This window comes from Chiloscyllium plagiosum, chromosome 11 (genome assembly GCF_004010195.1).
Source record: "Chiloscyllium plagiosum isolate BGI_BamShark_2017 chromosome 11, ASM401019v2, whole genome shotgun sequence".
NCBI lineage: Eukaryota > Metazoa > Chordata > Chondrichthyes > Orectolobiformes > Hemiscylliidae > Chiloscyllium > Chiloscyllium plagiosum.
Window position 1 is genome coordinate 64,671,323 of NC_057720.1, and position 24,505 is coordinate 64,695,827.

General features: G+C 38.7%; 2 protein-coding genes across 4 annotated transcripts in view; both read left to right on the top strand.

Annotated features, from left to right (window-relative positions):
• Positions 1–13,339, top strand: part of edem3 (ER degradation enhancer, mannosidase alpha-like 3) — a 76,789-nt gene extending 63,450 nt beyond the window's left edge. For both annotated transcript variants that reach the window (XM_043699563.1, XM_043699564.1), the window contains one exon: positions 8,761–13,339. In XM_043699563.1, coding sequence (XP_043555498.1) covers positions 8,761–9,266 — 506 coding nt within the window. In that variant the 3' untranslated portion in view covers positions 9,267–13,339. The remainder of the gene's footprint in view (positions 1–8,760) is intronic.
• A 5,926-nt stretch (positions 13,340–19,265) lies between these two features.
• The window catches only part of tor3a (torsin family 3, member A), a 17,578-nt gene continuing 12,338 nt past the window's right edge, over positions 19,266–24,505 (top strand). The window contains exons 1-2 of one of the 2 annotated variants that reach the window (XM_043699566.1): positions 19,266–19,491; positions 22,836–22,958. In XM_043699566.1, coding sequence (XP_043555501.1) covers positions 19,323–19,491; positions 22,836–22,958 — 292 coding nt within the window. In that variant the 5' untranslated portion in view covers positions 19,266–19,322. The remainder of the gene's footprint in view (positions 19,492–22,835; positions 22,959–24,505) is intronic. The other variant, XM_043699567.1, reaches the window with a different exon arrangement.

Here is a 24,505-nt window from a genome sequence, read left to right on the forward strand (position 1 = left end):
TGGAATTGCTCCTGGGAACAGATGCGGTGGAGGTGGAGGAATTGGGAATAACAGATGGTGTTTTTACAGGAGGTAGGGTGGGAGGTGATGTAGTCTAGGTAGCTGTGGGCTTGTAGTATATGTGCGTGGTTAGTCGGTCGTCAGAGTGATGGAGAAGTCCAGGAAGGGGGGGAGAGAGGTGTCAGAGATGGTCCAGGTGAATTTGAGGTCAGGGTGTAAGGTGTGGGTAAAGTTGATGAACTGTTCAACCTCCTCATGGGAGCATGAGGCGGTGCCGATACAGTCATCGATGTAGCAAAGGAACAGGTGGGGTGTGGTGGCAGTGTCACTGTGGACGATGGACTGTTCCACTTAGTCAACAAACAGGCAGGCATAGCTGGGGCCCATGCAGGTGCCCATGGCTACCCATTTGGTTTGGAGGTAGTGGGAGGATTGGAAGGAGATGTTGTTAAGGGTGAGGACCAGTTCAGCCAGGCAGATGAGGGTGTGAGTAGAAGGGTACTGGTTGAGTGGATGAAGATGTGGGAGAGGAAGAAACGGGGGCTTGGGGATCTTCGACGTGTACAGGGGCTGGATATCAATGGTGAAGCTGAGGCTTTGGGGGCCGCGGAAAGGAAAATCTTGGAGCAGGTGAAGGGGATGGATGGTGTCAAGAACATTGGTGGGGAGTTCCTGGACCAAGGGGGACAGGATGGTGTCGAGGTAGGAAGAGATGAGTTTGGTGGGACAGGTGCAGGCTGAGACAATGGATCGACCGAGGCAATCAGGTTTGTGAATCTTAGGAAGGAGGTAGAATCGGGCAGTGCAGGGTGAAGACTGTGGATGGGAGATCCCCAGAGGTGATGAGGTTGTGGATGGACAAGGGATCCTTCCACATCTGTCAGAAATTTACCTGTACCTCTACCAATGTCATGTACTGCATCCGTTGAACCCAGTGTGGTCGCCTCTATATCGTGGAGACAGGACGCCTTCTTGTGGATCATTTCAGAGAACATCTTTGGGATGCCCACGCCCACCAACCCCATCGCCCTGTGGTTGAATACTTCAACTCCCCCTCCCACTCTGTCAAGGGCATGCAGTCTTTGGCCTCCTCCACTGCCAAACCATTATCAGCTGATGCATGGAGGAAAAAAGCCTCATATTCTGCCTTGTGACCCTGCAACCACATGGGATAAATGTGGATTTCAACAGCTTCCTCATTTCACCCACCTATCGCTTTAACAGCTACCTTCCCCCTCCCCCCCCAGCCCCACCCCCCTCCCATTTATATCTCAGCCCAGATCCACCAGCCTCATTCCTGATAAAGGGCTTATTCTCCTGCTACTCGGATGCTGCCTGACCAGCTGTGCTTTACCGACACCACACTCTCGACTCTGATCTCCAACATCTGCAATGCTTGCTTTCTCCTGTGGGCATCTAATCCAGAGCGTTAGATGAAGCAGTTGCTACGTTGGTTAGAATTGTACAAGGCTTCCTAGATTTGGTGAACATTACATTAGACTAGAAAATGGCAATTATAAATCTTTTAATCAAGAAGGGAAGAAGACAGACGAAACAAACTGCATAGGTCAGTCAGCTTCACATCTGTCAGAGGGAAGATGTTAGATAATATTATTGAAGACTTGCAGCAGGCCACCTAGAAAAGTGTAGAGCCACCATGGTATTATAAAAGTGAAATGCACGCTCAACCAATTTGATAAAGTAGGAGCAGAAGGTCATTCAGCCCTTTAGGTCTGCTGTGGCCATTCATGGCCGACTTGTTAACCCTCGACTCCACTTTCCTGATTTTTCCCTAATAACCCTTGATTAAAACTTCCATCTATTTCAGCCTCAAATATACTTAACAACCCAGCCACAATATCACTAAACCTCTATCTATCTAATATACTACGCTAATACTATGGGCTTGTACTAAACAGCCTACCATATGGTACGTTATCAAACTCCTTTTGAAAATCCAAATATGTTACATCTTGATTCCCCTTTATCTGTCCTGCTTTTTGCCACCTCAGAGAATTCTAGTAAAATTGTCAGGCATGATTTTCCCCTTCAGGAAGTCCTATTGACTGTGCTTGTTCATATAATGTATTTCTGAATTGTTTGCTATTACATTCTTTATGATACACTTTAACATTTTGCCAATAACAGACTTTAAACTAATTGGCCTACAATTACCTGTTTTTGTCTCCTTCCCTTTCTAAATAAAAGTATTACATTAGCAGTTTTCCAATCTTCTGAGTCTTTTCCAGAATCTTAGGATTCTTGAATGATTACTACTAGTGCATTAGTTATTTCTGTAGCTATTTCCTAGCTACTTCCTTTAATGTCCTAGGACTTACTGTAATTGTTTGAAATAGTAACATATGTTGTGGATAAAAAGGAACCAGTAGATGGACTATAGAATCAGTTCTACTATGACGCTGTCGTTCCATTCTCATGCAATTCTGTGTTACAAGAAAATCGCATAGTTGATTACAACCAATACACACTTTAAAACTTTGCGCTTTAGAAACAGTGTCCTGAGTTCGACAGTCGCATTACAACAAATTTGCTTTAATGAAACACGTGTAATAGCAACATGACCTGTATTTAAATTTCCGGAAGGTATTTGGTAAGGTGTCAGAGTAAAGTTCATTTGGATGATAAAATAATAATGGCTAACAGACTTGATATATTGGCATTAATCGGAGATCTACAGCACAGAACAAAATTGTGTCTGTGCCAGTCAAAAAGAACCACCTAACAATTCTAATCCTGTTTTCCAGAACTTGGTCCATTGCCTTGAACGCTCGGCATTACAAGTGTATGTCTGAATACTTCTTAAATGTTATGAGGGTTTCTGCCTCTACCATCTTGCAGGCAGTGAGTTCCAGATTCCCATCACCCTCAAGTGGGGGAAAGAAAATTTCTTTATATCCCCTCCAATCCTTCTTACTAACTTTCTGAATTTGTCCCACTTCTCTGACACAGATATTCCTACAGGTATCGGCTCCCAAGCCACTCTAGCCAAATCGAACTGATTTTGTTAAAGTTGCTCTTCCCCAGTTTAGATTCATACCCATCCTTATCCTTTTCAATAACAATCATGAATCTAATGGAATTATGATCACTGTTTGCAAAATGCTCCCTCACTGATAAATTCAACCACTTGCCTGGATTCATTACCTGAAATTAAGTCCTGGACTACCCTGTCTCATTGGGCATTCTACATACTGCTTTGAAAAGCTCTCCTGGATTCATTTTAAGAATTCTGCTGCTTTTAAACCTTTCACACTGTGACGGCCCCCATTTAATGCTGAGGAAGTTGAAATTCCCTACTATCATTACCCTATTATTTTTATACTCCTCTGAAATTTGCTCTTCTATTTCTCTGACTGTTAGGAGGCCTGTAGTACACTCCCAGCATTGGGATTGCTCCTTTTTGGTTTTTAGCTTCTTTCAATATGGCTTCAGTTGAAGAGCTTCTAAGATATTATCCCTCCTTAATGCTGTAATTGATTCCCTGAACAACATTATTTTCCCCTTCTTTTATCTATTCCCTGTCTTGCCTGAAGATTCTATTGAGCTGCCAATTCTGCCCCCCCCCAACAATGTTTCAGTGATAGCAATGACATCATACCTCCATGATTTAATTTGTGCTTGCTACTCATTTCCCTTATTTGTCAGACCCCTTGCATTAAAATAAATTCAATTCAACCTTGCCAAACTCCCTTGTACCTTTTTAAATGACCCACAATTTCCATGCTGCTTTAAATCACTTATTATTTCTTCTAATTTTGGCCATTTATCTCCCCCTACTGAATCTCCCACCTCCCTGTCAAGTTAGTTTAAACTCTCCCCTCCCCATTTAGAAGTTTGACTGAGAAACAGTAAGTATAAATTGTCCTTTTCTGGTTGCCAGCATGTCATGAGTGTTGTACCATGTGGATCAGTGCAGGAAATTCAACATTTTATAATTGATATAAATGACTTGAATGTAGGAACCAAACAAAGATTGATCAGAATGTAGGTTGTGAATAGGATATAGGTTGTCTACAAAGGGATATTGGTAGGTTCAGTGGGTGGGCAAAGATCTGGCAAATGAACTGAAACCTTGGAAAATATGAAATGGTCCATTTTGGCATTAAGAATAAAAAATTATCTAAATGGTTCGAGATTTCAAAGCTCTGAGGTGCTGAGGGATGTGGGTGTTCTTGTACTTGAATCATAACATGTTAGTAATCAGGTACAGCAGATAATCAGAAAAGCTAATATAATAATATATTTTACTGAGCGAGGAGTTGAGTACACTAGTAGGGGTGGGAGAGGTGCTGTGCTTCAGTTATACAGGACATTTGTGAGACCACATCTGGAGTAGTGTTTAGGTAAACATGTAAATGCATTGGAAGCAGTTCATAACAGGTTTGCTAGTCTGATACCTGGAATGGTTGAGTTGACTTAAGGTTGGACAGGCTAGACTTGTATCTGCTGGAGTTTAGAAGTGTGAGAGACAGTGTGTTTCACATCTCATTGAATTTATATGCTGGAAATCAAGCCCTGCTATTTAATTCACAAAAATTTTAAAAACATTCCAAAACTACTTGATTTTTCAGACCAATGTTGATCAAAATCACGGACAAGGTTTCTGTACTTAACAAGAAATCACAATTTATTGCAGGTCATTAGATTTTAACTACAAGTAAATAAGTAAACTCAAGAAAATTAAAGCTCTAAACTTCTTATAAACCCTATCTTTCTCTCATAGACAGACGCAAATAGGGAAAATAAACACGTGGATGGAGGGAAAACAGTTCTGTGGTCTGTGTTAACTAGATGTCTTGGGTTGGTGGTTGATGATCTAAACGTTTGCCTTCGACTTTCCTTTTTTTCCCCAATGTTTGCACTGGTTTGAAAATAACACAGGGTGGCTAATTCACTTATGAAATCTCTCTGACTTCTCCAATTCCAAGTCACAACTTGCAGCATTGCTGGTTTTGTCAGGTTTAAAATGGCTTACTGCAGAAAACTGAGAGTTTTTGTTTGCTCCAGACCTGCTGATTTCTCATCTAAGCTGACTAGCTTCTCAGTCTTGTTCACTATCCAAGTTGTTTAACTAGCTGACCATCAATCACATGGTTGTTGGCAGATAGAGGACCTTTGTCATTGATAGTTGGTCTCTAGTCCACAAGCTAATCAGCTTCCCTTTTAAACAACCCCTCAACTCCTGATCATTCCTGGAACTGACAGCTACACAAACAGGGTTCACAATATCAAATTCCTTACTTTCCAAACATTCAACCATCATTGTAAATTTTAAAACAGTTCTTTATCAGTTCAGAGTTTTAAAAAGTACAAAGAAATAAAGAAGCAAACTTTCCACTTGATTGAAACAAAAGATCCTGACTGTACTTAACACCTCTCCAGATCCACTGTTTCCTCTTGTGTGAGAAGTTAGAACTGGGGTCACTGTTTCAAAATAAGAGGTGCCCATTTAAGACAAAGGTGCAAAAGTGCTTCTTCACAAAGGGTCACAGGTCTCGGAAATTTTGTCCACAAAAGCTGCTGGAACTAGAATCCGTGAATGTTTTAAGGGAAAGGAAAGTAGATTAGCAAGTGGACTAATGGTTATTGGAGATAGGCAGGAATGTGGGATAATTCAGCCATGACCTGATTGAATGGTGGAAGAAGCTGGAGAGGCTGAGTGGCCTATCCTTGCTTCTAATTCATGTCCCTTGCTATATATGATATGGACTAATGAGAGAACTAAAACATTTATTTGGATAAGGGCATCAAAGATGGAGGTGAGAGTACAACTGAGCAGAACAGTAGCTACAAAAATGACACTTAGGAATTTGAAAATGCAGTTCAAAGTGACTAAAATCTCTTTTCCAAAAGCAAATACAGAAGTAATTGTAGTTGGGAGATGGGGTGAATGAATGAAAATTGATAGAAGGAAGTGATCAGAGACATTCTTATCTTTGATTGACATGATGGAACTTAAGAGGTTACCTGAGATGGCAGAGTCAAGTAGGTGATCATGAATATGGGTAGCGTAGGTGTGGGGGGACAAGTTTATGGGAGAATAGAGGCATAATTAACTCTAAAGAGGGGCAATATGACTTTAAGTAGAGCTTGAAGTACAAGGGCCAGAATTTAGTAATTGGAGAGGAAGGAAGTGTTAAGTATTAGTTAGCAGGCAGTTTATTGTGGGACATGTGACACATTTTTATTCAACCTTATTATCTCAGCACAGGCACAACCCTTAGAAGGTAAGGTAGGTGCAAACATGCTGGTGAGCTCTATATGACCTGTAACTAGCACATTATGTGCCTTGGAACTGGAGCAATGTCAAGAAATTGAATAGAATTTCCTTCTGACGTTCTTCAGTAGTAGTTTGCAATCTCTTTGAATTGTTTTAAAAAAATGTTCTCTCTATATCTGCTTCAAACTAATTGACACCATTATTGGTAAGAGTAAGGATAGTTCATCTCAAACTCAAAGACTCCTACTTTGTCTCTCAAACCTCCTGTGGGTTTTGGCTTATTTTCAGCTAAACTATAAATTTTGTTATAAGTTCCTAAACCAAATTAATCAAACATCAGTGATGAGCAGGGTTCGTCTAATTTTCTTTCTGTCAATGCGGCCCTCCGGGGTCTGTGCGTGGCAGTGACTTCAAGCACCAGAAGTTGATGCCATGATCCGCGTGCTGACACCAGTGGAACTCCGGAGTGGTTGTGTGCACAGCTTAGAGGTAATGGTGATATGAGATGAGCTGTTTGGTCATACAGACTTGAGAATTGCAGGGGGATAAAAAACATCTTCCATTAAAACTTATCATTTTGCACACATCAAGACAATTGACAAATTCTGTATCAAAGTAAAAGGAAACAGCAATTATACCATACGAGAGGGTACTGTTGATGGTAGAGGTGCTGTCATGGAAATATTGGCCAGTTGTGAAACCTGAGCTAATGTTGGATGCTATGTTGTGAATTATGCAAGCGTTGGGCTGGTTGGGTAGAGTCAGTATCCTGTTTGTCACAAAAGGACACCAGGCTGTGCTATTTTATATAATCTGTCAATCTTTGGCTTATATAGCCTATATGTCTGGCTGACATGAGCACTGAAATTCATATAACATATTATTTGTTTATATAATAGGCACAGCTACTTTTTTGTCTTTTGGAATGGCGTCTAACCCTTGCAGATCCTCCAATTTGTAGATTAACTGCTTGCTATGCGAGTTCATTTAGCTCAATTGGCTGGCTGATTGGCTTGCAAAGCATTGTGATGCCAACTGCATGGGTTCAATTCCCACACCAGCTGAGGTTACTATTTTCCTTCTCAACCTCTCCTGGTGTCCCTCAGATTGAATCACCACCAGTTGTCTCTGTAATGAAAGAGCAGCCCTATGGCCTAGTAAGACTGTGGCAACTTGATTTGATATGTTTGCTATATTTTGAATCCACGGCTGCTTATAAGAATTTCCTTACTTCCCTTAATGGGTTTGATCCTGTGCTGAAATTCACCATCAAAATGGAATGGTTGAATTGTTCTCTTTCCTTGATGTCCTGGTTGAGAAATTGACCGGGGGCTGTCTACTGCTCTACTACAAACCTATCTTCACTGGCCTCTATTGGTGTTAGAGTACCTACAGTGCCATGCGCGGACACGCATATATAAGATTGCCTTAATGGCACCCTGCAAAATAGGCCCCTAGTTATTTGGTCACCATGTAAATGTGGTGCTGAAATAGGGTACATCAAAGCCATCCTGCAGGATAATGACTACCCTGATCAGGTCATTTCTCACTTTATATTGCACATACTCGTAAACAAGCAACAGCCATTATTTCTGGCCCTGAAAACTGCTAGGTCTATTTCAATAAGCTGGATGTCTCCAAAGTTTAACCAACAGATTCACCACTGCCAAATTGTAAGCAATTTCATTGCTCTGAAGTTTTGTCAAATTTTATTTTGGAGCAAAGAAAACAAATGGGTTAAAATTATATTTCGGTAATTATTATACACCAGAAATTAAGTAATTTGTCATTCCTGTTTGGTGACCAATTGTAAACTTGTAACATTACACTGGCCAAATGAGATCGGAGTATATGGTTTTCAAAGGAAAATTGTCATTTGCCTTATAGTTTTATATACTTCCATATCTTATTAGGCAGGGCCCTATTTTTTGCATCTAGAAAGAATGTGTGCATTCTGCACCTACTTCAACAGAAGATAACTGACGGCCATTCTTTGGTTCAGGGCACAGCCTGAGCTAATCGGAATCAATCTGCCTGGTTTAAAATTTAAATAAAGCTTGGCAGTTAATGGCTAGTCATCATTAACCAGCAATCCCTCTACCAATAAGCCCACTTGTCAACCAGTACAGTCTAATTGTAGTTTTCCCTTTATTTTGTTTTTTTTAATGAATTACCCAAATGAGTACAAGATGGAAAACTTTAACAACATGTTTTGTTTTCTACAACACTTGATGAGATTAGTAAAGTTAAGAACTATTTACAGACTTGTGATATCATGAATAAATACCACTGTTTGTAATTATTAACATTCTGAAATAAAATTAAGCTGTATTTTCTGGTTGCTCAGAACGCCAGGTGCCTAAGAATCCACTGTTTTGAATTGTTGGAAGAATTCTGCTCACTTTAAAGAAAATGTAGAAATAATTGCAAATAAATGGCCAGAGTTACTCAATATGCTAGTTAATGCAAGAATATTTTGCAGTTTCTTTTTTTTAAATATTTTAATCTTTGATTTTTAGATCTGGACATGAAAGACTCTGAACAGAATTCAGAAAATAATTTGCAGTCCACAGGACCAAAACCAAACAGTTTTGATTGTGAGAATGAAGCAGCATCATACGTTGTAAATCCTAGCAGTGAGAAACCAGATGCAACAACAGGTCAGTGGGATGCTAGTGGTCAGTCAATCGTGCCTGATCCAAAAACACAACAGGGGGATGATTATTTGTGTGAGTCGGAACAGAACTCAAATACAGCCACCACTGAAGTGTCATCAAATACTGCTGATGCAAAGGATCAGGATGTACAAAGGACAGATTGCCATGGCAGTGCTGCCGATGAACAGAGATCTTGTACTCCTACTTCAGAATATGGGAAGAAGGAGACAGAGGGTGAGGTAGAGTCAGAGCAAGAATCCAATCCAAATATCAGCCAGGAAACAGAGGCTCGGACAGTTGACTCTTTGTTATCAGACTGGAAGGAAGAGATAGATGCCTTTGAAATGATGGATAAGGATGAACTATGACCGTGAATCATATACATTGGAATGTTTTCTTTTCCCTTGAGGATCTGGGTACAGTTGTGCACAGTAACATTCCCTGACCGACTGGAAGAATCTGATGATCAGTTTCTGATTTGTATCAACATGTGTGTGGAAGGAAGATCAGGATTTACTGGTAAACATTTCTGTCAGGTCATTACATGGTTCATTTAAAGATGCCAGTCACATTAACTCCTGACTTCGAACACCTTGGATTCAGCTGATTGAAAAGTTGGGGGAACTTTCATTGCATTGTTTTCTTCTACTTTCTTCCTCCTGTCTACACACAATTTTCCTTTGTTGTGGAGCAGCAATATTTTGTGGTTTGATGCAGATTTCCTTTAAAACTCCTGCAGACATGTGCCATTTGTCCAGCGTAATTTAACAGGTTTATAATTGCTTTCCAGATTGGAATGCAAAATTGCTAAATGTATGGTTTTAATTAGTGAAATATGATTTTAGCCCATATGTTTTCTTCATTTTTTTTGAAAGGCGTTTAAATAATATTTGGTAAATCTTTGGAGCAATGAAATTTTGGCAACATAATTCCAACTAAATCGATAAAAAGTTCGAAAATTACTTGGACTCAATTTTGCCATCTATTATTTTGGCATTTGTAAAATTTGATTCTGCTTTTGGTCTGTTCTGTCTTAACTGTTCATTGTTTTATTCCTTCATTTTGGTCTTGAGCTTTTTGTCGAGTTTGTACTATGCTACAAGGATCAGACCCAGTGTATTCATGCATGATGTAAGGACTGACATGGGGCAATGTTTCTACTCTTCCACCAACAAACAATGGGTTTTCTTGGTCAGGTGAAGATCCTAACATTGACACTGGTTCTAAGTCAGGAACCTGGAAGTAGCTGCAGCAGGATGTCCGTTACTATTGACCTGGTTAGCTGCTCAATGGTGAAGTTTGATGGATAGATCGGGGAAGCAGAAGACCAGTAGGGCAGTGATGTCTGGCCACAGCACTACTGGAGAAGAGAAAGATCTGAGAGCACTTCTAATTTGAATAAAGGGTATTACAGTAATGTGGATGTTTTCAGGATGGAGGGATAAACTTCTCCAGAACAGTCCCATGGGCTGACCTGAGTCCTTGTAGACCTTGTGGTCACCGAATGCAACCTGCAGTGGCCATAACCCTCCTCGTGAGACACTGCCAGGGTCTTCAAAATCAGAACAGGGCCACTCTGATGGAGGGAAGCTGCTGTTGCCTTCAGGGGGAAGAAGAAGCCATAAGTGGGGCTTTAACTGGACTAATTGGTTAATGGTCTCCATGGAGCATGCTGCTGACTTTTTCTCTAACCTGGCTCAGGAACCTTCCCAGAGGTAGGAAGGTGATGGGGAGCTGTCCCAAAGAAGCTTCCCCTGCTTTCCCATGCAAATGCAGACACCTGCACCTCTCCCCCTCAGTAAACCCTTCACCATGGGCCTGAAATATCATCTTCTTCAATTTCTTCAATTCATAGACATTAACTGAATAATTCTATTGCTGTGAATTTCATTACCAGTTTTAGTCTTGGGCAATTAGTTAGTTTCCAGCCACTAGGTGTCACCTTCTCCATACCATTGAAAAGGTAAAGATTTACTGCCAGGGATGGATTAGTCTGTAGGATCATTTCGACAGCAGTTAGAAAAAGTGTGGGTTGATGTATAGAAAAAGTGTAATTGACTTGCATAAAGCCACAGAACAGAATATTATTTTAGATTGGTACTTTTGGGGTTTAATACTGCAGTGCATAAAAACAATGTTCTATTAAAACGTTCACAGGGGTTTCCAAAAGATAACTGGTTGACATTGAGCACTTTGCAGAAGTATTTATCTGTTGCAGATTTCTTTTCCCACTTATGATGACCTAGAACACGCAAATTATTTAACCTTTGCATGTTTCAATTTTGAAGCAATGTTTGCTGATCCATAGGATTTTAAACAATTTCTGTCTTTTCTTTCTACCTGATGCAATGAAATCCTGTAACAGATAGCATGGTGGTGTGGTGTAATAGTTAATAGCTGTGGGACACTGTGCAATTAGTCAAATAGGCACTGACACTAACCTAAGTACTCCTTCAAAGTGATTCACCACTGTACCTCACACATTGAAACAACTAATTGATAAATGTTTCTATGCTCCTAAAACATTCTGCCATGTTAAAATCAATTTATGAATGCAAATGATTAATTATCTTATTAAAGAACAGTGAGGGAAATGTGTATTATCCAATGTGCTACTGGGTCCTGTATGCCAAATTCGAACTCTGTTGAATTGGCTGATTGCTATTGAAGGACTACAGCTGGTGTCACCATCACGAGCCCAGGGTAAGGAATGTGAGAGATATTTCCTGGAGAATTTCTGGCTCAGGTCAGCAGGTTGATTCTTTTGGCATTGAGGCAAATGGGTGTTCACAAACTGTCATCTCTCCTGGCTTTTAACATCTGGACACATGAAGAGTAGCCACTTGAGTAAAGTCCAAGGAACTTGCCAGCATTTGTAAAACTAATATCAATACCAAGATATGAAAAGGAGAAAAAAGGATAGGAAGATTTTCATTTTTAAAAAAAACACAGAAAATTGTCTCTTGGATCTGATTTTAATTTTTCCCAACAAACATTTTTTACAGTTAAAATGTCTTTGTACCCAGTATTCTTGTTAAACATTATGACTTTGCACACAACAGTTTATGACCTGAACCTCCTTATGCTGACAGTAAGGACGTACCTGTTCAGCTGAAAGTCCTTGCAAATTACTGTTGAATGCATTAGATATGTCAGATCTTAAATACATATTTCCCAGTTTATGTGGTTTAGTAATGTACTGTATATGAAAATCTGCTGGAGCCAGCAATGTGGATCCTTCAAGGACTCAAATTACCTTTTGCACATTGAAAGAATGTGCACATCTTTTTGTTCTATGAATGTAATTATTACAAAACTACCTTCACAATAGTCAGAGAGAGATTATCATTACTGTTTCTTTCCTTGAATATTGAAGCTGATTTTATTCTCCTTTTTTTACAGTGCAGAAATGCAGTACAGTAGTTTTCAGAGGGTGACATTGCTAAGGACCTTTTTGAAAGCTAGGTTGCTCTTTCTCTCTACTGTTGAATTGACAATCTATGTCACTATTACTGAGTATCAGATAATTATTATCTGAGTAAATAATCAATTATGCACATTTACAAAGTGCTTACCCATGTTAGTTTAATGTGGTATATCACCATTCTTAATTAGATCATATTTTGTCAACAGATGTAACATCTGTTGACAGATCTATAATTTCATTATAATTTGGAGCAGACATCTGGCAAATATAAGAGTTTTCACTTAAAAGTTGCTGAATGCTAGAGGTATAGATTTAATTGTTAATTTACTGACCCATGTGATACAATTATTGTCCTGGCATATGCATTAGGGAAGGAATGTTGGATTATCCAGATTTAGTAAAGACAAATGCATCTGCGGTAGTTAAATTGTTGCTTAACTGCGAAATATGACAAAATTAGGGACTAAAGTCATTTTATTTTAAATTGGAAGGGACGATTGGCATAGAATTTGACTGATCTTAAAATCCAGTAGGTGGCAGTATCTTTATCTGTTCTCCCTTTGGAATGGTTCTGCAGTTTGGGTAACCAATTCTTGTAAAATGGGTAAACATCATGTGATGGGAAATGCGCAATTAATGCACTCAAAAGTAAAACTGCTTAAAATTTTTTAAATGTCTATGTATAAACAAAAGTGATGGGTTTCTAAGGGTTTTAATTTGAATTGAAATTAGATTTCACATTGGGTTCTGTTTCTTCAGTGTGATTGTGGCATTTCTGCATTAATCAGACAAGCGTAGCTGTAGACTTTACACAGCAGGTACAGTGCAGTGTCTTTCTTTTAAAACAAAAGTGTATGCACCTCAGAACTCTGTAAATAAATGGACAACTGTAAAATGTAAGCTGTGATGTAAAACAGTCTGGTTAATTTTGTAGATATCACTGTATATATTTGTGCATTTGATTACTGTGATTACTTCTGACTGTAAAAATTTAATAAACCAATGTAAATATAATTGTCTTTTTCTATATTCTGAAAATTCAAGAATTTTAATCTGAAATTATTGCATTCTGCTCAACCTGTGAATTTTATAATTTTAGGTTTTACAATTTAATGTAGCCCTACAAAATGCACTGAAGAGTAGTGAATATTTTATATCTCTCTCTAACTGTTGTTTAGTGGTTTGTACAGCATCTATAATATGACACTATTAAGATATTCTAAATGCACACGCAACAAATGAATTCAAAGCATCAACCTTGTTGATGATAAATCATAGAGAGGATGATGGAGACACTCAGCAGGTCTGGCAGCATTTGTGGAGAGAGAGAGAGAGTTAACATTTTCAGTCCATTACGACTCTTGTACTTCAGAAACATTACTCTGTTTCTGTCATCACAGATTCTGCCAGACGTGCTGAGTTTCTCCGGGAATCTGTGTTTGTTTCATACATCCTACGCACCGCAGTATTTTGCTTTTAAGCTTGCTGATAACTTGGTTATTGTCAATATACCCAAAGAAACTGAGGCAGCCCAGGTAGAAGGAAAATAAGAATGTTTCCTTTTTTTGTATCTCAACATGTTAAAATGTTGACCTGGCAATATGAAAAATTTTGTCTTATGAAAAGTCACAGGGTAAAATCTACATTGGTGGTCCAGTGCAATACTGAGACAAGACATTAAACTGAGGCTCTTCCAGGTGGATGTAAAAGATCCCTTTTGAAGAACACAGGTGACATCTCCTTGGTGTCCTCATCCATGTTTATCTCTGAAGCAACTTTAGCTTAAGATCACTGCTTGTGGAATATTGCTGTGCTGCTTCATAATACACTTCAGAAGAACGTTTTTAGCAACAAATCAGTTTTAGAGATCCTGAGATATTGGAAGTCTCCATATAAATATAAGCCCTTTTGTAAGGAAGCTATCACAAAATGGACAGGTTTTTCAGTGACAATGAGCCACTCCCACCTAAATGATTCAACTTTGTCATAAGTGTATAGTTTGTTTTATCGCAGAGTCAATCAATTTTCTTTCTGTTTTAGAAATTTAAAGCAAATAACAAAAAAATTATGTTGGATTTTTAACTGTTTTTTGGAACTTAATTTCAAAACAAGGAACCTGATCAGGTGCACCCTAGAACTCTGTGGTAAGCTAGGAAAGTGATTGCTGGGCCCCTTGCTGATTTTATTTTTATCATTGATAGCCACGGGTGAGGTGCTGGAAGACTGGAGGTTGGATAATGTGCCACTATTTAAGAAAGGTGATAAGGAAAAGCTGGGAAACTATAAGACGGGTGAGCCTGACACGGGTGGTGGGCAAATTACTGGAGAGAATCCCGAGGAACAGAATTTACATACATTTGGAAAAACCAGGACTGATTAGGGATAGTGCGTGGGAAATCATATCTTGCTAATGTGCTTGAGATTTGTTTGAAGAATTAACAAAGGATTGATGAGTGCAGAGCAGTGGACATGATCTAATTGGACTCCAGTAAGGCATTCAACAATATTCCTCATGGTAGATTGGTTAGCAAGGTTAGATCTCATTGAATACGTTGAGAACTAGCTATTTGGTTATAGAACTGGCTCAAATTTAGAAGACGGTGGTGGAGGTTTGCTTTTCAGACTGGAGGCCTGTGACAAGTAGTGTGACACAAGGATTGGTGCTGGGTCCACTGCTTTTCATCATTTATATAAATGATTTGGATGTGAACGTAGGAGGTATGGTTGGTAAGTTTGCAGATAACATCAAAATTGAAGGTGTAGTGGACAGCGAAGATGGTTACCTCTGAGTAAAATGAGATCTTGATCAGATGGGCCGATGGGCTGAGAAATGGCAGATGGAGTTTAATTTAGACAGATGTGAGGTGCTGCATTTTGGAAAGGCAAATCAGGGCAGGACTTACACACTTAATGGTGAGGTCCTGAGGAGTGTTGTTGAACAAAGAGACCATGGCGTGCATAGGTCCTTGAAAGTGGAGTTGCAGGTAGGTAGGATAGTGAAGGTGGTGTTTGGTATGCTTTCCTTTATTGGACTGAGCATTGAGTACAGGAGTTGGGAGGCCATGTTGCAGCTGTACAGGATATTGGTTAGGCCACTTTTGGAATACTGTGTGCAATTCTGGTCTCCCTCCTATAGGAAGGATATTGTGAAACTTGAAAGGGTTCAGAAAAGAATTTCAAGGATCTTGCTAGGATTGGAGGGTATGAGCTACAGGGAGAGGCTGAATAGGCTGGGGCTGTTTTCCCTGGCGCATCAGAGGCTGAGAGGTGACCGTAGAGGTTTATAAAATCATGAGGGACATGGATAGGGTAAATAGGCAAAGTCTTTTCCCTAGGGTGGAGAAGTCTAAAACTGGAGGGCATACGTTTAAGATTATAAGGATAAGATTTAACAGAGACCTTTTGGGGCAACTTTTTCACATGTATGGAATGAGCTTCCAGTGGAAGTGGTGGAGGCTGGCATAATAACAATATTTAAAAGGCATCGGAATGGGTATATGAATCGAAAGTATTTAGAGAGATATGGACCAAATGCTCGCAAATGAGACTGGATTAATTTACGATATGTGATGGGCATGGACGAGTTGGACAGAAAGGTCTGTTTCTGTGCTGTACAACTATGACTCTAAATGTATCTGAAATTATTTGCCATTTAGATGTTATCCAGTCAGCACACTGACTGATTAGAAACATATTGAAAAACATTTTATCAGCAATTATGAGCTGGAAGACTCAAACCACAGAAAAATTGTAAAAATTGAACAGCTCAAAACAGACACACCCAGCAGTAGGTAAAAAGGCCTTATTTCAATTCTAAGAGCTTTATACAATGCAATAATAGCCCAATAAGCAGCAGTCAGAATGGATTCTGAACGGAAAATTTTGCTGTGTACAACCTTAATTACTTCAGGCAAGCAGCAATCCAAACAGATTGTTAAAAGCTGTAAGGGTGATACTTAAACTCCCAATCAAGGTTCCACACACCATGCTATTTCTTACACAGAGCAGCTAGGGGTACTTATAATATTGGGTGATGGTTAGAAAGCAAATGATACTTTGAGGTGTTTTTGGCTTAGAGATTCACATTTCGGCCACTGCTGTTTCTAATTTACACCAATAACCTGCAGGGTTTCAGAAACTTAATGTAAATTGGTACTATTTAGATGATATCAAATAAGGAGGGGCATTGAGTCCAAAAATGCAAGTTCAAAATTTACGAAACAAATTGCACAAACTGGTAGGCAGAGAGATGTGCAGTTCCCCAATTTAGAGAGGAATAATAGTGCCTGGGGATGTATGCCACTCATATTCCATGAATATTATTGGAATAACTAAGAATTAAGTTGAGAGAGATCCAGTGATCTTAATACGCTTGATGCTGAAATGTCTAACTAATCAATAAAGCCAAATCAATGTTTAACTATCTGGTAAAAATTTTAGAATACAAGTCTGAGGAAGCAGTTATCGGATCATACTGTTTTCTTGTCAGATCAGTGTCCAGTAAAGGTCACCAAAAGGGAAGGCAGACATTTAAGTTTTCTCTAGTGGTAGATCAATGTTATGAAGAAAATGGAAGTTTGGAGGAAGTGTCTCTGAGGTAACCTTACAGAGGAGAATGGTATGGTCAATGACACGTTTGGTAAATCTGTAAAATTTTAAGCTGTGTTGAGTATTGCTGAAAAAAGACATTAGTTGTCAAACCTTCTGTCTTACACTCATCAGGACAAGTTACAGGAAATACCAAAAGGAAATTCAACATTAGTCATGTGACAGAGGGGAGTGCTAGTTATTGGCAAGTGGATTCTTGATACAGGCACTGCCATGGAGAATGCAGCAGCTAAAATGACAGGTAACTGCCAAGAATTGTTTACATTCTGAACTAGGTAGGTTGACTCTGGTAAAGATATTGCCCTGAGAAGAGAACCAGTGATTGCTTGTCACTTACTTTGGTTCAGTTGTAATAGGTGCAGTGTGTGTCCCTGTGCTTTATCTACAACAAGCAGGTCACTGAGTTAATAGTACATGCAGGTGTTCCAGACCGAACACAACTGACAATTCTAAATTGGTTGTCAGTTTAATTCTCCACACACATGGTTATTTTGCAAATCATATATCATGTTAAACATTGTGCTGAGTTTTGTAAGTGCTAATTGGTTGAGTACGATCAGTATCTTTTTTGTAAACATCGGAAGGGATATGCATTTTGATGCAACCAGGAATTTGTTTGAAATATACAGTCTACATTAGTAACACAGATGCACACAGGCAAACAATATTATGGGACTAGAATGAAAGGTAATGGACTGGGAATTTGTTTAGGAGAAAGTGAGGACTGCAGATACTGGAGATCAGAGCTGAAAATGTGTTGCTGGAAAAGCGCAGCAGGTCAGGCAGCATCCAAGGAGCAGGAGAATTGACGTTTCGGGCTTTCCTGAAGAAGGGCTCATGCCCGAAACGTGGATTCTCCTGCTCCTTGGATGCTGCCTGACCTGCTGGGAGTGTGTTTACCCATGTTTAGGGCATGGGATCATGATTCAGGATCTGCCATGCCCTAAACTTTGTGTATCCATCCCCTCTCTTTATTTGTAGTTGGCCGGTACTTGGAATTTTCCAAATGTTTGACTTGGACAAACTTGTAGATATGCAACAGAATTAAATGGAACCAAGCGTAAACATTTTGTGAAGCTTGTTACTGGAAGAACTTTGGAAAACATTTAAAGTACAAACACAACCATTAATGTTTTTTAAATTCACATTTGAGTCCAAATGCAGGCAAAGCAGTCAACTGCAATGAAACAATTAGTCTCGAGAGTATTGCTATTTACTTAGAACCAAAGCAAATTGTTAATTTTCTATTTGATTACAAATAGGAATGAAAACAGAAAAAAATAGTAACACACCCCCCAGTTTATTTATTATCATCTGCAACAAATCCTAGAATGTTCATCATAGTTTGTATAGTACACTTCAAACTATTGCCATTTTTAAGAACACACCAATCATCAGTCACCCTGTACACAATGCATCTGGGCTTTTCAATTATCTTGTGTACAACTGCATTAGAATAGCCATACCCTACATACTCTTTTTCTGTCATGATTTCAATGCTAAAATTTATGTGAGCAGCATTCTGATAACAGTATATGTCCCAATGTAGCACTGAGGAAAAGATGAAAATGAGATGGGACCTTATTTAAGTGGGTATTTAAGGACCTATGCTTGAAAATGCTGTATGGGCATTGGACCAGAGTCAGCTATCAGGCTGTTATGTAGATGGAAGGATTCCCAAAACTTTGTCTACAGGCTGAAGCATTGCTGTCAGTGCTGGTGAAACTTTCCTCTCGGAAGAGACGGTAGATCTTTATGAAAGCTGTGCTATTTATCCAGAAGCTTGCTTGAGGAGGAGTTAAAATACCAACATAATTGGGAAATGTAATTTTCATCAATAAATGAGAAATAAAAAAAAGCATTATTGGGAATGCTGACTTTGTAACTACCAGATTATTTTTAATACTGCTCCCTAATATCCTTTTAGGAAGTGAATCTTGAAAACATTATCTTGTTTGACCCATGCATGATGCCAGAATTGTTGAAATAGTAGGGAACTGGGAATGAGTCATATTAGTAGATGCTGACACCCAAGTTTCATGAACGAATAGAGTACAGGAAACTGGAGAAAAGTTCATATACCTCTTATACCACTTGCCTTATTTTAATCATCTTTTGAGATACCCAAGATGTGCTGTATAGAATATGACGCTAGCTCCCTCACATCTAGAGTAAACACTGTAGTTTATTACGCTGATAAATTGGAAAAGTGCCTGGCTAGATCAGGGTCACTCACCTGATTCTGGTAGTTCACAGGGTTAACTGAATGTGATGTTACATGTAAATATTAACAGAATAAAAAGAGTTTTTAGTTCAGCTTCTGGCACTTTCTCCTTTTCTTTCCCTGTCCCTAGTCCCTGTATTTCAGGCCTGAGCATTCTGTTCTCCAATGAATTTCCAAAGGCTCCTGCTGTTGTGCTGCTGGTTGCAAGTCGTGAAAGGAAACCTATTTCAAGAGCAGTTTGGCACATTTTCAGAGATGTTTCATTCTCTTCCTGGCCAGTTCTGGAATTCAGACTGTGAGAATAAAGAGATGACCGACATCTCGAAGCAGAATGGTGAGTGAGGAAAAATACGTGAGACATTCAAGAATAAAGTATCCCTGTTAATGAGTTAAAGACCACAATTTCATTTAAAGTTTGGCTGGAGAATAAAATAACATGTACGTGGGAATGAATTACAGACTGTAATCAAATGTCAATTTCCAGGAATTATTTTAACACTGCAATCTGCTTTGGGAGATTCAGATAGATACTTGAACTCAAGTAAAGTATACCAGAGTATTAAAATAACAGAAATGAGGCTAGAACATTGTGCCTGGGAATCACTGCACAGTCTGTTTATTACAATGTAGAAACTAAGGTTACATTGGAAAGGCTGGGGGTTGGTTTCCTTGGAGCAAAGGCAATTTAGAGGAGACTTGATAAAAGTTATCAAGATTAGGACAGCCTTAGATAAGATATACTGGAAAAATTCTTCCCATTAGACACTTGTAGAATGACTAAGAGTCACAGGTTTAAGATTTTGGGCAAGAGACGTCTGTGGAATTTTACAACTTCCTCAGTGAGTGGTAATGACTTGGGATCTGCCGCAAGCAAGGTGGAGTTCTAAGGACGATTGGACACTTGAAGAAAATAAACTTGCAGGGCTCCAGGGATCATAGTTAACCTGACTGAATTGTTCTGAGGAGTAAGCCAGCATAGACTCAGTGGGCCAAATGATTTTCTCCTGCACTATAAATGATTCCATGATTTTAAATGCTTGAATTTGCTCCCATACTCGGATCAGAATACATCATCCCATCTGACACCCCAATGCAATACTGAAGTTAGACTATATTGTCAGACTTATTCCTTCAGATGAGCCGTTAAACCAACTTTGTGCACTTTTACAGGCACTACTCGTGGAAGAGCTTCTTTCAGTCTTCAGGCTAGCATTCTTACTCAATCAGGAAAGACTGAAATAATTAAATTAATCCTACCTCTTATGTCTGTTTGAAGATTAGATGCTTTATTTGTTCTGATACCACTAACCACATTCCATAAAGTAGTTCATTTTGTGAAGGGCTTTGAAATGCAGCCAAAATGTTTCCTGCCAAATAACAACCTGCATCAAAAGTTACACCTTTCACATTACTTTGTGATAACATGTAGTTATGTTACTTTCAACATGACAAAATTTATAGGTAGTGCGTTTGAGCTATCTAATATCCCCCTAAATTGTAGCAAACCTAGAATGTTGTCCCTGATACCACGATGAGAGTATCATCATCACAAGGTTTCAAGGTGACAGCATTTCACTATCGCCTTCACTGTCCCCTCAGAGCACGAGGCATGGATAGAAAAAAACCTTTAATGGTAACTAGTCAGTTCTGGGCTTTACTTAATCTATCTTGCTTCGTTCCTCTAATTATCTTCACTGATGAAACTCCCTTTCCATTATTTAAAGTGTTTCTGATTATTTTAATATTTAATGACACCATTTGTACCTACGGATAAAACGTGGTAAAGATGTTACTCAACATTATTCATCTTTTCCCGTTTCTAAATTTTGTCTTAAACTGCACAGAACATTCAACTATTTAACATCCCTCTAACATTCAAACCAGAGTCACTAGCACTCTGTACTTCTACAAATTACAGTTAACCAACTTTTATGATCCACGACGTCAACCTAGATTTACAGATAAAACTAGTTGAAGGAAAATCACGCTTAAAACATATGAATGACAAAAGTTTCATAAAATCTTTTATAACCCACACCTCACTTACTGAGAGGCATGTGAATTGACTAGAATACAAGAAGTGACAGGCTGATAGAATGGTTCCATCATGCCAATGTGTCAGGTGGTTGAAATTATGATGCCTTGATAAAAGATTTTTGTGTGTATCATTGTGATGATATTATAGTTTTAAAAGGTGTATTTTGTCCCACTTTTTAAGTGAAGAGAGATTGAGACGGAGGTGAAGAATGGTCTGTTCCAAGCCAGTAAAGTTAACAGCTTGTGAGCTTTTGACTATAAGTTGGAACAATAGAAGCAGCATGAAGGAGTAGAGTCAAGTTCACATAGAACCAGGATTTTAGTTTAAATTTCAATAACTGTTGGGGTTTGGAAGCTGCTATGTATCTCTCCCTGCTACAGCAAAACGCTTCAGTTTTCTCTCAGAGTTTTCTCTTGATGTTTTCTCTTCCTGCTCTAGAGAATTGGGGAATCTGTGTGTCCCTTGATGACTTTTAGGTGCCATGGTATGGTGATTTATAAACTTTTCACTGTATTTCTTTTGTAAAAATACATGTGACAATAATTTGCTATTCTATTCTATTCTAATTGCATGTGCAATGATCTAGTTTACTGAACTTGCCTTTGCCAAGGGTGTTTATGGGATGTTACAACATTGGGACAGCTGCTGTTTAGTAGTTGAATATTCTATTATTCTGTTAAGATTTCCAATAGAGTGTAGTTATTCCGATTCTTCTTTCTTTTGTTTGTATTTATGTTATAGTATAAAAATAATGTGTTTTGCGTCAAGTCTAGTAGTTTGACCAATCAAATTGCATCGCAACACAATACCTTATACTTACCTTTAAAGATAAGTAGTAGTTGGGTTATAGCAATTGAATAGTGTCATCCTTAATATGTTTTGAGGGGGTTTGATCTGGTCCATAATAATCATTAGTAAATATGCCTGTAAATTACACAAATTTACATCTATTTCCCTCCAGATTTTTTAAAAAACTATTGTGGCCCCTTTACAGTTGATCTATGCATGCTGTTTGCTAGTGTTGAAAGCAGAGGTCCCTTCAAACTGAGTTGTCATTCACAGACAGAGAAGTACACCTTTCATCTGTTAACTCAGAAGGCCACACCTACTCTGCAAACCTGAAACCGTCGGGGTGTGTGCAGACAGCCATTGCTGAAATTTACATATTATGAATCCAAATCTTACACCACTTTAAATCTTCAGCTGAAGATTGTGAAACCTGAACCACCCTGTCCCCCACTGAGGCTACTATGTCCACAGAGATAAGATCTTTGCTCTATGTAGGAATCCATGGGATTTCTCTTAGAACTTTTACTGTAGATGGACTTGTGATAAAAAGAGAAAAGTAGTTCTTTGAGATGACTGATTCAAATCTACCCCCAAATCACTGCACCATATTCATTGTACCAATGAGATGGCATTTCTTTGCACCAACTCCTGTCACCATATCCATCATGAATAGATCTGAAAGCTGAAATGCCCTTGCTGTTTTCACAACCACACAGCACCATATCCAAGTGTGTGATATTAGTGATTTTAATAAAACTTTTTGTTCTATGAAGAGGCTTCTAAAAGTTTCAAAAAAGCTCGGTATAAAAATACTCTATCAGTATAAAACACTTTTTTCTCTTTGATTTCAGCAAAGACTTTGGAGGCCTGGTCTTTTTTAATCCAAGATGGTTATCAAGAGATATTGAGCTGGTACTGCAGTGTACACGAGTGCTGTGAATCAGGTGATTGCCGGCTAATTAACAACATCACAGGTTTGTAGATAAAGTTAAAATCACACAACACCAGGTTATAGTCCAAATAAACACCAGGTTTATTTGGAAGCACTAGCTTTCGAGGTGCGGCCTCTTCTTCAAATGGTTGTGTAACGTGACCATGCGACACAGAATTTACAGCAAAAGGGTTACAGTGTCATGGAGTTGTAATAATATGCTAAACAACTTTAGCTAAAACATCACAACAACACCAAGTTATAGTTCTTAAACAAATTTAGATTAAGACTTTCATCTTTTCAATTGGGATATGGTGGTTAGGTTCTTTAATATGTAAATCCTAGAATTCCATTCTTAAGGTGGTATCAGTTTATTTAATAATAGGTGTCATCTCATCTCAGACAATGCAGTAAATGTGTGAAGGTAAAGTCTGTACCAATGTTGAGTCAATTCTATTTCTAAAATGGAGCTTACAAAATCTTGCATGCAGTTTTTGAGCAAAATAAATAATAATTCTGCAAATACAAATTCATAAACTTATTTTACCCCAAAAATACCTCATAAACTTATATGTTGCGTGTGCAGGAGAGTGGGTGTGTATTTGTGAGTGCATGGGAAAGAGTGTATGTGTGTGTGTAAGCTTGGTCAAGAATGTGTATGAATGTGATGGGGTATAAGCCTGTGAGGGGAGGAGTGTGGGGGGCGGGTGGTTTGGTGCATGTGTGTGATGTTTTTTGTAGACATGATTAATCTGTACAGTGATAGGTGTCCTTCAGCTGTAAGGAGCACTGAATCTGTGATTGAGTTCTATTGTTTTCATTTTGATAACCTTAAAAGTCACATAACACCAGGTTGTAGTCCAACAGGTTTACTTGGAAGCACTGGCTTTCGGAGCATCGCTCCTTCATCAGGTGGTTGTGGAGTACACAATTGTAAGACACAGAATTTATAGCAAAAGTTTACTGTGTGATGTAACTGAAATTATACATTGAAAAATACCTTTATTGTTTGTTAAGTCTGTTAGAATGACCATGATAGTTTCACTTCTTTCATGTAGATCACAAAACGTTTTTAAAAAGTTACATTCTCAGGTTAACTGTAACAATTGGTGTCAGTCCAGATAAGATGTTGAGATGGTGACTGTGTTCTGTTGCCTGTGCCATAATGTTTAGACTGATTCTAATCTAAAAAGTGAGTTAACAGAGTCTTACATGGATTCATGCAGTTTTTGAGCAAAGTACAATGTAACTCTGCAAGTACAAATTCACCCCACAAACCTATGTGTGTAAGTGTGCGTGTGTCTGGGATGGGGGGTTGAGAGTGTCTGTGACACTCAATTTTTAGGAAGCGAAACTAACATGGTCATTCTAACAGATGAGAGACTTAACAAACAATCAAGGTATTTTTCAATGTATAGTTTCAGTTACATCACACTCTAAACTTTTGCTATAAATTCTGTGTCTTACAATCATGTCCTCCACAACCACCTGATGAAGGAGCGTCGCTCCGAAAGCTAGTGCTTCCAAATGAACCTGTTGGACTATAACCTGGTGTTGTTGATTTGTAACTTTGTACACCCCAGTCCAACA